The 15,805-nt window shown below is 45.9% G+C and overlaps 1 protein-coding gene across 2 annotated transcripts in view; it reads right to left on the bottom strand.

The window, feature by feature from the left end:
* Nucleotides 1–15,805, bottom strand: part of PKN2 (protein kinase N2) — a 117,353-nt gene that overhangs the window by 47,415 nt on the left and 54,133 nt on the right. For both annotated transcript variants that reach the window (XR_010791258.1, XM_066597323.1), the window contains exons 2-3: nucleotides 7,016–7,313; nucleotides 384–538 (exon numbers count right to left, since the gene is read on the bottom strand). Coding sequence is in view for 1 of the 2 variants with exons in the window: in XM_066597323.1 (XP_066453420.1) it covers nucleotides 384–538; nucleotides 7,016–7,313 (453 nt within the window). In the remaining variant the exon portion in view is untranslated. The remainder of the gene's footprint in view (nucleotides 1–383; nucleotides 539–7,015; nucleotides 7,314–15,805) is intronic.

The following is a 15,805-nucleotide window of genomic DNA, read 5'->3' as shown; positions in this document are numbered from 1 at the left end:
CTTGGACCATTATTGGCAGGTACCTCCCGCTGCATATTGCGGACACCCCACAAGACTTGTCATTTTGATGACTTCTTGATCCAGTTGTCCAGCCCTCAGAAGCTTGAACACAACATCAAAGACTCATTACCTACTGTCTCATATAACCAACCAGGACAGGCGCCATTGTAGTGAGGATCTTATTCACTTGACCATTGGTTGTAATAATATTTCTGATCAATAAGTTTCCGTAGTTTCCGGTAGTTGGTCATGAGGGAAGGAGAAGTAATGCAGATCTGCTGCACTTTACTTCACACAACTCTTGGCTGCAAGGCTGTTAAAAGGTATTATATTAAATATTACCCATTTTAAGCAAGATAAAACCTGATTACATTCGGACTTACTTTTGAAGGACCATTTGAGTACGTCTGAATCATATTTTCTGCTCCTTGTTTCACTTTCAGCTCAATGTCTAACTGTTTCTGCAAAGCTATCAGCCTTCCATTGCTTGCAGATGAGCCAGCGTCACTTTTCGGAGTGTCTGGTGTCTTGGGACAATCTGTAAGTGTCAAACAAACATATAGAGGATCATGAAGAGTCAATGGTATACATCGGAAAACTGAGTGATGTATGATTTAAAAAATCAGAAGCTAGTGTATAAAAAAAAAAAAAAAATTAAAAATTAAAAAAAGGGGGGAAAATCTGCACTCCTATATAGAAAGTAAAACTGCTCAATGGCCTGGAGCAAGATACAAAAAGTGTCCTAGGCAATCAATGGAAGGTTAAGGGGAGCGAGGTGCAAAGCATCTGGTTTAGAACAGAAAGCTTCATTCTGTCCGACAGGTAATGTAAAGGTAAGCTGGTGGGCAGATCAAAGTAAGAGCCTTAAAGGGGTATTCCGGTGAGTCACAATAAAAGTTCTATGCTTCATAAGGCGATGACAATGTTATATTGCAAAATTACCTATGACTTGTTTTATAAAGCTGATGTATCTCCGGTGGGCTCCCCCACTTAGTTCACCATTGGTACCCAATGGTTACAACCTGTACGCTCCGCTGTTTTACTGGTTGGGCACGCTCAGTACCTTCACATTCTGTAAGGAGGACACAGTTTGTTGCTTGTCAGTAACAGGCAGTGGGGCATTGTGGGAGATGTAGTTTTTGCGCTCCACAGCAGCCATATTAAATAAAGCGGAAATCTGAAGCTGCTGGAACGCAGCAGGATTCAGATGGACATAATGGCAATAAGGGGAAACATGAGGGAGGCTTTGAAAATTTGGCCCAGACTCCAGCTACCACTTAAGGGCAGGCTTACACGAACGTGCGGTAAAACGCTTCATGTAAAAACACAGCCTGTGGAGCTGCTGATTGTGACTGCGTATGCCTGTGCATGATGGCGTATCTCATGGCTTCCAGCTTGTTTTTCCCAAACTTTCCTTGTTTGGCATTTTTTATATGCACATTGCCAAGAAACCACACATATGCAATGTAATTATGTATGTACAGCGTTTTCATATGCCCCCATAGAGAATAGGGCTCTATTGCACCTAATACTCGGTAAGATACAATTTGCATATAAGTCCTCCTTCACACAGGCGACACGGCATCACCGCGAGAAAAATAGTAGTGGTCGCATGTGACGCTACAAAGTAGCGAGGATTTTCAGGGAAGAAGGTGTGTGTGTGTGTGTGTGTGTGTGTGTGTGTGTGTGTGTGTGTGTGTGTGTGTGGGGGGGGGGGGGGGGGGGGGGGGGTGGAGGAGTATCTTGAAATATAAGCCCTACCCCAAAAATAAGCTGTGACTGAAGAAAAAAAAATCATAAGTATACATCACCTCTCCCGCGCTGTCTGGGGCACCGCAGTAGCTTCTCTTCTTCATCTTCTGTTCAGGAATTGAAAAATCCCCTGCTGCTGGAAGCACTGACTGTGATTGGCTGATGCTTAGCCAATCACAGCCAGTGCTCGATGAATGGCTGTGTGATACACACGTAAATAAACGCAGCAGATGCGAGTGGATCAATGTACTTTCACTGACTATTCACCGCGTATTAGAGCGCCAAATAAAATCCACACAGGGCCAAAAAAGCACGTAGTGTAACAGCAAAACCACTTTATTCAATAACGCAAAGAGTTAAAACTATATGCAAATATTTGGAATGAAAAATCACAGCATGTTCTATTTTTGTGTGGACTCCACACGAAGGGCTTCCATTGAAGTCAATGGAAGCTGTCCGCCCCGTGGCCCATCTGCAGTCGACATTGCGATAGGCCGTGGGTACCCGGGTTAGCGACGACACGGGAAATACGAATGTTTAGGGGGGGAAAAAAAAAGCTGGACTGCGCATGATCGATGGTGAGTGTCTGTGGTCATCCACAGTACAGGAAAACAAGGTATGTGGGGGTCGCTGCCCGCAGTCAGAGCCAGATTCCGCTGTGAGCTCCTGCATGTGGAATCCGGCCCGACCGACCATGTGAGACAGACCTAACGGTGATGAACACAGAAGATTTCAACCATTAGAAAAATAATTAAAAGAAAGAAAAAAAAAGTCATCACTTGAAATATAAGGAATGCTTGTTTCGGCCAGCCAACAACAAAGTTATTGTTTGCGAGGAAGTTGGCCATGTTTGAACCCTTCCTGTAAGAAGGTTCCCAGACCAGACTTCGCTGGGGTCACGGAGCACATTGCCAATGTAAGAGGCGCTAATGGCCAATAAGGACAAAAAGGTGGAGAAAGGAATCATGAAGATACTTCTGCCTAAGGCCCATTTACACAGGACGAGTGTCGGGCAAGCGATGCCCAACACTCGTCCCTGCGTCCCCGTGCTCCTGCACTGGAGCTAGCACAGCTGGCTTGCACACGGCGCAGCCAGCAGGGGGCGGGGCAGTGCAGGGGATTTCTCTCCTCTCGCTCCCCCGCCCCTCTCCATTGAGATACACAGCGGCCGTTTGCTATGGAACGGCGGCTTTTAAACTTAAAAGATGAGCGATAAAGATCACTGCAGTTTAAACAGCCGCTGTTCAGTAGTGAACGGCCGTTGTATATCTCAATGGAGAGGGGCGAGGGAGCGAGAGGAGAGAAATCTCCTGCACTGCCCCCCCCCCCTCCCCGCTGGCCGCTCCGTAATACAGCCACCTGGGCTAGCTCCAGAGCAGGAGCGCAGGGACACAGGGACGAGTGTCGGGCATAGTTTGCCCGACATTCGTCCCATGTAAATTGGCCTTAAGGCAGTGCTTTCCAAACTCAGGTCTTCATTACCCCCCCCCCCCCCCCCCCCCCTCCACCCCCAACAGGTCACATATGGCAATTTCTGACGGACAAATATTACCTGTGCAATATTAAGGAAATCCTGAAAGTGTGACCCATTCATGAGGCCTGGAGTTTGGGGAGCACTGATCCAAGGTTTTGAGTGGAGTGAAGGTGGCCATACACATGAAGCTTCAGTCGTGACAACAGTAAGGACTCATTCACTTCTGTGGAGGAAGCTCCACTAGACAGATAACTTACCTGAAAGCGCTGCGGAATAAGTTGGCACTATACAAATAAGATTTTTTTTTTTAATGTCCTGGAAGTAATACTGCAGTCCTACTTTTCATACCGTAAAATGTCGAACTCCCCAGCTAAAAACCCAAAGAATCCCATTATGGTCAATGGGGTCCATCGGGAGACGTTTGTGCCCAACATACGAGGGATCTGGCGCCGCTGCCACTTGCTTTGTTCTAATCCGTTATAAGAGCAGAACAATGAATATATAAACTAGTGATACAAACAAGGCCTTATCTGTAATATTACTTTGGCACTCATATTTCAAGGGTCCACAAAGAACTGCAGGGTTGCTTTAGCAGTTTCTTCGCAAGCCTGCAATATGGGGCATCAGAATTGGGGTCACCGGGGATTTTCTTCCTCAAACTCATCAAAACAGCAGTGTTGCAAGAGCCAAATATGGCTCTATCATACACACACTTTCCGGCACAAGATAGAGCAACTACTTTGCGGGGAATCCCTTCAGAAGTGGCGGGGAGTGAGGGGATTCCCCACATGGACGAAGGAATCCCCTGCTGCTGCTGTCAGAGAGGACCACAGATTTTTCTTATTGCTTTCAATGGGGCCGATGTCGCTACTGCCCCATTGAAAGCAATGGGATGAAGGGCTACCCCGCAGTGATGAGAGGCTGTTTTCACATGAAAACGCCTCACATCCACGGGCCTGTCACATGATGAAACTAGCCTTAGTGATAGAAACAATCCACAAAACACAATATAAAACAAAAAAAATATACTCCTTACTAGAATCATTTACATGTATAGCTGCATGAGAGTAAAAGAACTGCTTGGAATTACCAGTATTACTCAAAAATATGGTTTGTCCATAATTGTGATTTAGATCAGCATTTCTCAACTCCAGTCCTCAAGGACCCCCAACAGGTCATGTTTTCAGGATCTCCTATGGTAAGAACACCTGTGGCAATGTCTGGGGCCCCGACAATAATTACATCACCTGTGCAACACTGAGGAAATCCTGAAAACATGACCTGTTGGGGTCCCTAGGACTGGAGTTGAGAAACAGCGATTTAGATAATCCGACTAAACTAGTAACAAACCGTTGTGCCATTTAGGTCTTATTGAGCAAATTGTGCAAAAATCCACAGCGCACAGAGATAAGGTAAGTGAACCTATATTAAAAGCCAATTGGCAAAAAGTGTTTTAATTAAGATGGGTCCAAAAGTGTAGTTTTCACAGGTGCCTTCTCCGTTAAATAAAGGTGATAAATGTGATAAATTTATTCAAAAAAGATTTGTTAGTGTGAACCATGCCATGATACAAATATCTTCCAGAAGAGGTTTTATAGACACAAATTAATCTGAAAAAGGAGTAGTAAAAAAGAAAAAAAAAAAAAAAAAAGCAGCACTGGTGAAAACCTGGGTGTACATAAATCCACAGTTAGGGTGCATTCAGGCGACCGTACATCGGATGGGTATTTACGCCGGCCGGTACACGGTGTCCCCCTCTGCAGGGGGAGGAGGCTGGAAGAGCTGGGAGCAGTGCTCTGAGCTCCCGCCCCATCTCTGCCTCCTCTCCACCCCCCTGCACCATTTTCAATGAGGAGAAGCAGGACGGGGTGGAGCCAATTCCCAAACTTAGCCCCACCCCTTCCTGCCTCTCCTCATTGAAAATAGTGCAGGGGGGTGGAGAGGAGGCAGAGATGGGGCGGGAGCTCAGAGCACTGTTCCCGGCTCTTCCATCCTCCTCCCCCTGGAGAGAGAGACGCCGAATATCGGCCGGCATTAATACCCAGCCAATATACGTTCGTCTGAATGCACCCTTAGGCCCCTAACTGTCTATGACTAGAAAGGTAACCAATATAGCATTTTGAGCATATTCTAGCAAGTCTAATATGGATCCGTTTTACAGACGTGGTACAAATGACATTACAACAGTATGTCTTCAGTATTTCATCACCATTTCATCACCATTTGCCGCTGTATATTTTATTTTGGGCAAATAAATATCCGTATTTACTCAACAGAAATATGGAGGCAAATATGGAAAAACTAGGTCATGGTTTTTTTGTTTAAATATTAAAAAAAAAAAACAGCAGTTAAAAATCTGTCCATGTGGATAAATAGGTTTTACACTAGCTCCATATTACGGTCCGCGAAACAGAGACCAATTATGGAGCTAAAATACGCGCATCTAAAAAAAGTGGCCTTAGACATTATTTACAGATGAAAGTCATTATGAAGAAAGTCACTGCGGCAAAAAAACACTATTGCAGTCCATCCCAAGCTTGCCCGAGACCTCCAGGATTTCCCGCAATGTTTCAGCGAAAAGGTTTTATTGGCAAATGAGACAAAAGTGGAACTTCTTAACACAAGTGCACAACGTTATGTCTGGAGGGGAAAAACATTGCACACCAACACCTCATTCCAACTGTGAAGCGTGGTGGAGGGATCATCATGGTTTAGGGCTGCTTGACTGTCTTATGGCCTCAATGTCCTACAATCCGTTATGGAAGAATGTTTTGTATGGGTGCTTTTAGAGACGGAACAATTGTCATGTGTTTAAAGAGGTCATCAGATACATTAAAAAAAAAAAAGTTTTTCAAAAGGGGTCTCCAAGTGTGTAGACACAATAAGGCCCCCTATCCACGGACGTTGTGGTATCCCGCAGCGAATCTCCTCCGTGGGAGCCGCCGCCCAGGAGCAGGAGCCGGCAGACGAATCTCCGCTGTCAGCTTGACAGATAGGCTGACCGCGGAGAATCATGGCAATTTGCAGCATGCTGCGAATTGCCGGCCACGAGTGGAGAATCTCAATGATTCTCTGCTTGTGGACAGGGGGCTGGCGCTTTCCATAGCAACACTATGGAAAGCTTCAGACAGTGTGATTCGTCGTCGATTTACCGCCTGTGGACAGGGAACCTTCAGAGCTCATATACACCCCTCTCCCCGCTCATCCCTTGTCGGTGGCTCCAGTTTCCCTGCCGACGTCATCTTTGCAGGTTGCAGTCAGCCTTAGCAATCTCCAAACAAGCAATGCCAGAACTCAGCGACTGCTACTCTGTCATTGGCTGCAGCGGCAGGTTTACGGGACTGCAGCCTGCAAAGATGAAGTCAGCAGGAACACTGGAGCTGCCGACCGGGAACTCACAACTGTACAGACAATGGGGCGATGTTGGAGATGTAGCTTTTGACCTCTCCGGAGGCCGTATTGAATCACAATGAGAAGATCTGAAGCTAGCTGGGATGCAGCAAAGGCGCAGGTCAGCAAAAAAAAAAAAGAAGCGTACCAAGTTTACTTTCATGATTTAGATGTTTGAAACAATGGCATTAAGTGGAAATATTGGGCAAATTTTACTCAAATCTCCGGAATACCCCTTTAACCATATAGTTGGCTACAGTTTATTCCCTTTCAATAAGCCCATAGCTGCACTACACGAGACATTCATGTGCTATATAAGTTAACAAAAGGAAACGGGGATCTACGGCAAATTATATATATGTCAGTGTGACTCATTAGAAAATTGCATACGCTACATACCTGGCAGATCCTCTTCTTCCCGCACAACGATGTGTGCATTTATTTCTTGCAAGCTGTTATGTAGCTCTTCTAGTTTTTTGTTTGATTTTTTCAATATATTATCCACATACGCCAAATTCTTTTTATCCGTCGTAACCTTGCGTAGGTTTTCTGCTCCTTCTTTAATTTTAAGTTCTTTTCTAATTTCACGCTTGATCTGGTCTTTTATTTCGTCCAAATTTGGCTGTGTAAGAGGGTCGGAAAAATCTAGTTTCTGATTAATACCCATGGGTTCAGGAGCTATGTGGCTTCTGGTGTCCTAGAAATAGAAAAACACTAAAATAAGGCAATGCACACGTTAGTGTCATAGAATTTACATGTAAAACCACGTACAATGAAACAGGTCTGCCTACAGTATAACAGAAATAAGAGGTAACAAGTATACTCAGCAATTGGTACGCTTCCAAAAGTAAATCCTGGGCTGGAAACACGAGCTGGAATTGTGTTTCTTTAAGATTGGCCAAGAAGATCTAAAGACGACTTTAGAGGCCCTCCATTCATATATTCAGGTGCATGGTAAGCACCATTGACAGAGTCGTCCAGTGAGGGAAGGGCATTGAAGGGAACTGTAAACTAAAAGGGGTTGTCAAAGTTAAAAGATCCTATTATTTGTATAGCGCCAACATATTCCACAGCGCTTTCAGGTCAAGTCAACCTTGAGCGGGCTACTTGAACCATGCAGGGATTGAACCCACAACCTTCAGGTTGTGAGCGAGAGCTTAGGACTGCATACTGCTGTCTTAAGACTCTGTGCAACTCGAGGCCCCTGAATAAGCATATACTCACCTCTCCTTGCCCGTGCGGTGGCGCTGCTCCGGGTCGTCACGTTTACAGGCTGCCGCAGCGTGTTTGCGGGACGTCATAGGCGCTGCAGCCAATAAGAGCTCAGTGATCAATTGCTGATCTCAGTTACTGGCTGCAGTGCCGGTGACGTCCCATCAACCAGGTAGGAGTGCAGCCAGTGAACACTGAGGCGGAGGACGAAGGGGCGCCGCGGGAGACAGTGGGGCGAGGAGAGTATAAGTTTATTTGTTATGTTGGTGCATGGCAATGGCATTTTACACAGGTTCGTTTAACTTTGAGAACCCCTTTAATGGACCAATTAAAAAAAAAAAAAAAAAAGGATGCAACTGTTTAACATATGCCATCAAGACCTCTACAAAGTAGTAGTACGAGGATATTGTTGCGCAAAGACAGCCTAAGAATAGAAGTTAACCACCAGCTGAAGTTTTCAGCATTATGCAATCACCTCTCATAGTACACTGCAGTACGCCAATGAGCTCATAAAATGACAGTGTCACAAATGGGATTATAATTATTTCAGAAGAATGGCCTCTTCTATTCTACATTAATTTCAAGCCTGTTTGTACGGTGAACAGCTGATGAAATCATTCAATGAATATTTAATGGTTCCAGATCTCCTATCCTGCGCTTCACATTTCAGTGCATGCTCAGTAACATTCCCTCTACCGTAGCACGTCACCTAGTAGTGCGATGGCTCCTTAAAGGGGTTGTCCCGCGCCGAAACGGATTTTTTAAATTATTTTTTTAACCCCCCCCCCCCCCCCGTTCGGCGCGAGACAACCCCGATGCAGGGGTTAAAAAAACAACCCGCACAGCGCTTACCTGAATCCCGGCGGCCCGGCGTCTTCATACTCACCTGCTGAAGATGGCCGCCGGGATCCTCTGTCTCCGTGGACCGCAGGGCTTCTGTGCGGTCCATTGCCGATTCCAGCCTCCTGATTGGCTGGAATCGGCACGTGACGGGGCGGAGCTACACGGAGCCGGCATTCTGCACCAGCGGCCCCATAGAAGACTGCAGAAGACCCGGACTGCGCAAGCGCGGCTAATTTGGCCATCGGAGGGCGAAAATTAGTCGGCTCCATGGGAACGAGGACGCTAGCAACGGAGCAGGTAAGTGAAAAACTTCTTATAACTTCTGTATGGCTCATAATTAATGCACAATGTACATTACAAAGTGCATTAATATGGCCATACAGAAGTGTATAGACCCACTTGCTGCCGCGGGACAACCCCTTTAATGCACATGGGGCTCGCCTGCTGGGTACGGCCAAAAACAGCAAACACGTGTGTCAAGTAGCCTTCTACAAGTTTTGCAGAAAATACAGGGAATGTATTATCCGTCATAATGACCTAAATCTACAGCAGAACGGTACAGGAGGAGAGAACCCTCGTTCAGATGCTGCCCCCCCCCAAAAAACTATTAACAGTTCTCTGCATAGGACTGGGGAGTCTGTAAACCAAACCGGGTCGTCAGGATGGAATGTAACTGTGTGTGATTGAAACACTGATATAAGGGGTAGAATAGCAGAGCAAAAGGAGAATTTATTACAGAAAACGGACCCCTTCAACAGTGGCTCTAGTACCCTGTTGTGCCGCCTCTAGCTTAGATACAAGATGTGATACGGGCGGGCATGGAGGCTCTAGTACCCTGTTGTACCACCTCTAGCTTGGATACAAGATGTGATACAGGCGGGCATGGAGGCTCTAGTACCCTGTTGTACCGCCTCTAGCTTAGATACAAGATATGATACAGGTGGACATGAAGGCTCTAGTACCCTGTTGTACCACCTCTAGCTTGGATACAAGATGTGATACAGGCGGGCATGGAGGCTCTAGTACCCTGTTGTACCGCCTCTTGCTTGGATGCATGATGTGATATGGGCAGGCATGGAGGCTCTAGTATCCTGCTGTATCGCCTCTAGCTTAGATACAAGATGTGATACAGGCAGGCATAAAGGCTTCGTATGGTATCCTGCGGAACATCGGCCAACATTTTCTGTAACAGAGCCTCTAAATTGCACAAACTCGTAGGCGGTCAAAATTGGCACACCAGATGGACCCATACATGTTCTATTGGCAATAAATCTGGTGCCCGGGCAGCCACAGAAGTGTGACAATGTTGGAGGCTCCTGTGACCCGCTTGTGTGCGCGGCCAGGCATTATCCTGCTGGAAGCCTCTTGGAAGCCGCCATGAGAGGAACACCAGTGGCTGCAGGATGTCCTGAACATATCGCTGAGCTGTCATTGTCCCTCATACCACTACTAGGGGTGTCCAACTGTCGTATGTGATGGCCCCCCAGACCATCACACCAGCAGTGGGGCAATGTGCCGCTTCACAGCAAAGGCAAGTTTTGAGGCACTCAACCCGAGGTCTCCAGACACAAATATGGCCATCGTCGGTGCCCCCCCAAAAAACGCCTGGATTAGTCACTGAAGACAACCCGGTTCCACACCATAGCAGTCCAGTTTCGATGTTCATGACACCACTGCAAACGGAGGTGACTGTGGGTGTCAGAGGCAGTACAAGTAATGGGCGCCGCGTGACCTAACCTGATCTAAATTATTTTAAAGACTAGAGAACAGACTCTCTACACCAACTTGGTGACCACCAGGGCAACATCTCTGGTTTTCTTTTGTCGTTTCCACATTTTAGTTACCAATGTTTTTCATAACGAAGAGCTTAGATGAATAGAAAATATGTAGATTGCTGGAGACCTTCCTTAGCAGTTACCAGTTCTAGAGAGGTGGTTTCAGCAGTCTATATACAGAAGGAGCTAACCACAGGCGGTGTCTGGGAACAGTCCACCAGGTGCTGAGATATTTGCCAGGTAGAGTAGATGAAGCGTCCGTAATACACTGTGGGCAATAGATTATTGATCTGTACCAGCTTTCCCTCCTCCAGTATATACAAGTCAGCTAGTGTCACCTTGATTAAGTTATTTATTTCTGCTTGAAACTTCCAACCTCTTTCAGATGGTCATGTGATCTCAATTCTGACCAGCTTAGATCTGCTTGGGGTTGGGTGTACATTTTCTAGTCACATTCTCAGTTTGTGTGATGCTGTTGCATGGATCTACCACAGCAACTAAGTTGAAGGGAGAGTCAGGCACTCCCATCACCGTTGATGGGATGTTGATCGCACAGCTTCCTGTCACACCATTATAATAGAGGAAATCACAGCTCATCCTCCAGACTTTTCTACTTATGGTATGTAGCTCATTTAGGTGCTGATAATTAAACTGCCCCCCCTTGGCAGGCAGAATGGTATAACCATTGCAGTATTATTGTATCTTGGCGCCACAAGGAAGTCCTGGTGGAGCCAAGATTGACAGGGGGTGACGCCCCCTGTAGCCGATTGGCTGCACAGCGGCCTGGGCTGTAGGTCCTGGCAGCCCACTAAGCAAAACGTAAAATTTCAAGGCCTTAATGTCAGAAGCAGACATCGGCCTGAGGCTGTAGCCGTGTGACAGCCGGACGGCGGTGTGTCAAGCGGCAGCAGAGCAGGAAGTGGACAGAGCCGTGGGGCCCTGCGGTGAATCCAGTGGCGGCGTGGAGTGAGCAGGTAGCCGGGATGCAAGTGACAGGCTGTGGACAGGATGGAGGGCTCATCCGGCGATCTGCCATGATGCATCGGGTCTGTCGGTTGTCCGGCACGCAAGACAGAGCCTCTGGCAGGGACAGACTGCTCATCCAGCGGTCGGGAGAGACGCATGGCTAAGAAGCGCCATGGGACCCAGCGGCGAGACTCCATGCTGCAGCGTCTGCTTTGCTTGTTGCCGGGCGTGCTGCCTTACCGTCAGGCTTACTTTTCTTTTTAGCCGTAATTTCTTAAGTGCAGAGATTGCAGCGCTAAGTGGATAAGTAATCCTCACCCTAAGCCAGCACGCCCGGCAAACTATGCGGACGCTGCTAGGACCTTGAAGTCTTGAGCCAATCGAGAGCTAGCCGTGTGACAGCGGCGTTACCCCTGTCAAACCCCTAGCTTCTGGTGGCGTCAAGATACAATACCAACCTTTACTTCATACCAATCCCACAATGCATTAAAACTAAGTGTAATTATTTAATTTTTTTTTAAATATACATACACACACACACTATATATATATATATATATATATATATATATATATATATATATATATATATATATACATATACATACATATATATATATATATATATATATATATATATATATATATATATATATATATACACACACACATATATACATATATATATATATACACACACACACACATATATATATACACACACACATATATATATACACACATACATACACACATACATACACACACATACATACACACACACACACGTACACGTGTGTGTGTGCATCTATCAAGATGGTGCCCAATAAGTATCAGACAAGGGGCTGCACTTCATTCGAGTGACTCAAACACAAATGCCTATAGAAAACAAAAAAAGGCAGAGTGCCTCATTGGGTAGTACCACTGACTGAAAATAAAAGCAACAAAAACAAAAAAAATTGCTCACTTTGACTGTGCCCAGTGCACAACCACCAATAAGACAGGAATATAATCCCTGATAGCAGGAATACCTGAAAAAGCATGACACCTCCAGTGATAAGCCAATGTGGAGAGATTATATCTAGAAACCATGGAAGTTGCGCTCCAAGGATAATAATTCCAGAAAGATGATAAATTTGCTTTAATGAAGTCCAGAAAGACGTGTTTGAGAGTGAATTGCTGCACCGTAAACAGACAACATACTAAATCAGCGACTCAAAACAATCCATGTACCTGGATGGAACACGTGAGGTCATGGATATAGCTATAACCTTTTCAATTGGAAGAGCCCTTTAGATCACCTTAACTCTTGTTAGCCAGTCAACAGATATCCCGACACTTAGAGTTAAACATTTATAGAACGAGACAAGATTTTCACCAAGACTTACTTCAAAACAGCTGATGGCAATATGGAAAATTTAAGAAAATTATTGCAATTATAAGTGGAAGACGAAAGTCCCCTATGGACCATTTCAACACCTACGCCATAAGTGGGTAAAACATTCCAATTTTATTGAACAGAGTGAAATTTTGAAAAGTCAGTTGAGTGAGAAAGATCATCCAAAGCCATTGATCTCGGCCTCCTTTGATCGATCAAGAAAACGAACAGTCCGATTGTTTAAAGAGGAAGAGATGGCCCCAATCCTGCATGGGACCCAACGTCATTACCGCCTGTACCGGTTCACACGGTCTAATCAGAAGGGTTCTTGAGGAACATTTGCCCTGATCTATTCTTTTAGATGGCCCCTTTCTGAAAACCAAAAATACCAGTGAGCGAGTTAAAATTATTTTTTGTAGGACGAAAACAATTAAAAATGATGATATAGACCCAAGTAAGTCCGGGCTCACACGATTGGGTCGGATTTCACATGCGGGAAGCCCACAGTGGATTCTGGTGACCATGTGTACAGTAAATGCCCGTGTTTAACCGCGGATAGTCCGTGCAGACTGTGATCTCGGAATCCACAACTCAAATCTGGTTGTGAGAGACCGGCCTAAGCTGTGGACGACTGGCTGTCAGAATCCTCACAATACACCCCGTCTCAGGATTGTTGGGTGTTGTAGATGTAACCAACCGAGAGGTAAATGTTGTATTAGCATATGCAATAATGCCACTGAGGATGATTACCGGCATTTCTTACCCAACTGCGAGTTTGAGAAGAACCATTTTTTTGGTTTATGAGCTGGAGTGCTACTGTGGTCTCCAATACTTGGGTATGACCACAATGAACTGATAGGTGTGTACAAGCAAGCACAAGCCCAATGTATAAATAGGGTATTAATAGCAGTCTTTCCTGATATACGTTTCTGGCACTAACTTCAGCTTAGTGTTACTCCCTCGAAGAGATCAGCCGAGATGGAGCAGACCGGTTTGAGAGTCTCCGTAAATGGGACTTGTTCTGCATCTACAGGCTAACTACTAGAGATGAGCGAGTATACTCGATAAAGGCAATTGCTCAAGCGAGCATTGCCTTAAGCGAGTATCTCCCCTGCTCGAGACGGATGGTTCGGGTGCCGGCGCGGGGGAGCGGTGAGTATCGGCTGTCAGCAGGAGGGGGGGGGGGGGGGGGGGAGAGGGAGAGAGAGATCTCCCCTCCGTTCCGCCCCACTCTCCCCCGCAGCTCCCTGCCCGCTGCCGTCACCCGAACCTGCAGTCTTGAGCGGGGGAGATACTCGCTAAAGGCAATGCTCGCTCGAGCAAGTGCCTTTAGCGAGTATACTCGCTCATCTATACTAACTAAGAACCTCTGGAGATGTTTGAGAATATCTTTGATCAGGACTGAAGGAGCTCCCTTTCCTTCTTTTCTGTGCTTTTAGGTGTATTTTTAGCCATTATGTATTTGACTCAAAATGCCTTTTTTAGCTAGTCTTTTTTTGTTATAGGTTATGCTTTTCCCATCTTGTTCTCTTATTACTATTTATACACATTTGCTGTTTTACTTGATATCTGCTACTGCATCTTCATATATACCATTTAGTTGTATATTCATTTACCAATTGTTATCTGATTTGTATACGGTCACTATTTTTAAATGGTTTTTAGCCCCTGTTGTGTCATCACAACAGCAGGAGTAATACTGATATTTACACTATATACCTGGGCACGTTCTGTGGGTTATTCGCTCCTAATTGTGAGTGTATGATCTGCCGATGATTCGTTCGCTCCGCAGGGATAGCATGCTTACGTCACTAGCTCTTAAGTCTTGGCTAACAATCACACCGCCATTAACTTTGGCCAGTGGACCGCAGCGAGCAGGAACTTTTGGCCACATCTAAGGGCTTGTTCACCCGGGCATAAGCACATTTCGGCTATGCAAATATACTGCATGTTTGCCCCTGCTCCTGTATACGCGTGCACATCTCAAACAAACGTTACCCGTGCGTCAGACTCTACGTGGAACTCTACCCAATGATAGCCTTCCAAAACTCCATCTCTAATAGCTGCAGTGATTGCTTGTGCAATGTAAAAGGACCTTAACCAACAAAACGCCAAATGCGTAGAAATGGCTGCAGTCCCTTATCCTAAAAAGCTCACAATCATATTGTAGCATTAGTCCGTCTGGGTGTAGCACAGAGGATGAAAAAACTAATCTGTTGTACAAGAAGCCCCCGAACCCGGTTTATATATGACTGGAGTGTTACATTCATTATTAAACTCTCCCATTTATAGAAGATACTTAAAGGGAACATGGCGCACACCCATTCCGCGCGGGGAAGCTGTCCGTGTGTAGCCCGCTCTAGAATAGAGCATGCTGCGTTTTTATTTTCAGCCCATCGTGTCCGCAAATAAAACCAGCATGTGTGCGTGGAGCGGAGAAATCTCCATGCGCATTATGGGCAAATTGAGCCGCGGATTGCTCGCGCCGATGCCAAGCGCAAGATCCACAATTCAATTTGCCCCATGTGCATGAGGCCTAAGATTTTCATGTGGCGTGCGAACTTAAGGCCCTTTTACATGCAACAATTATCGCTTAAAATTTGTCCAAACGGCCAAAAATGAGCAGAAGATATGCACATAGGCGTTAACAGAAAAGGCCGCTACTCACCTGTAGAATACTCTTCTGGTCGCGGTTTGTATTGCAGCGACGATGATATGCCAAGAGTCAAACAGGACATTGTGCCTTCACTACTCCAAAAACCTAGCACTGGAGTGGGGGCACTGCACCACCAACCACAAGGGGGCGATCCCGTTACTGGACATCACCAGCAGAAGAACCGCATCATTGCATCTGGTGGACAGGCTTGTAAGACGGTTAGATCTCAGAAACCAAGTAGCTGGTTCTTCCTGGCACTCGGACTGCACTGCTCTGCTTACATGGAGTAGCAGAGGATGTGAGACTAATTAGGAGGCGTCTCCACAGGCGACATCATTTCCTTGCCTGTTCCTGTCCAT

The sequence above is a fragment of the Eleutherodactylus coqui genome, chromosome 3, assembly GCF_035609145.1.
Source record: "Eleutherodactylus coqui strain aEleCoq1 chromosome 3, aEleCoq1.hap1, whole genome shotgun sequence".
NCBI classification, from domain to species: Eukaryota; Metazoa; Chordata; class Amphibia; order Anura; family Eleutherodactylidae; genus Eleutherodactylus; species Eleutherodactylus coqui.
The sequence above is the reverse complement of the archived record's forward strand: the minus strand, read 5'-3'. Positions and strand labels throughout refer to the sequence as shown.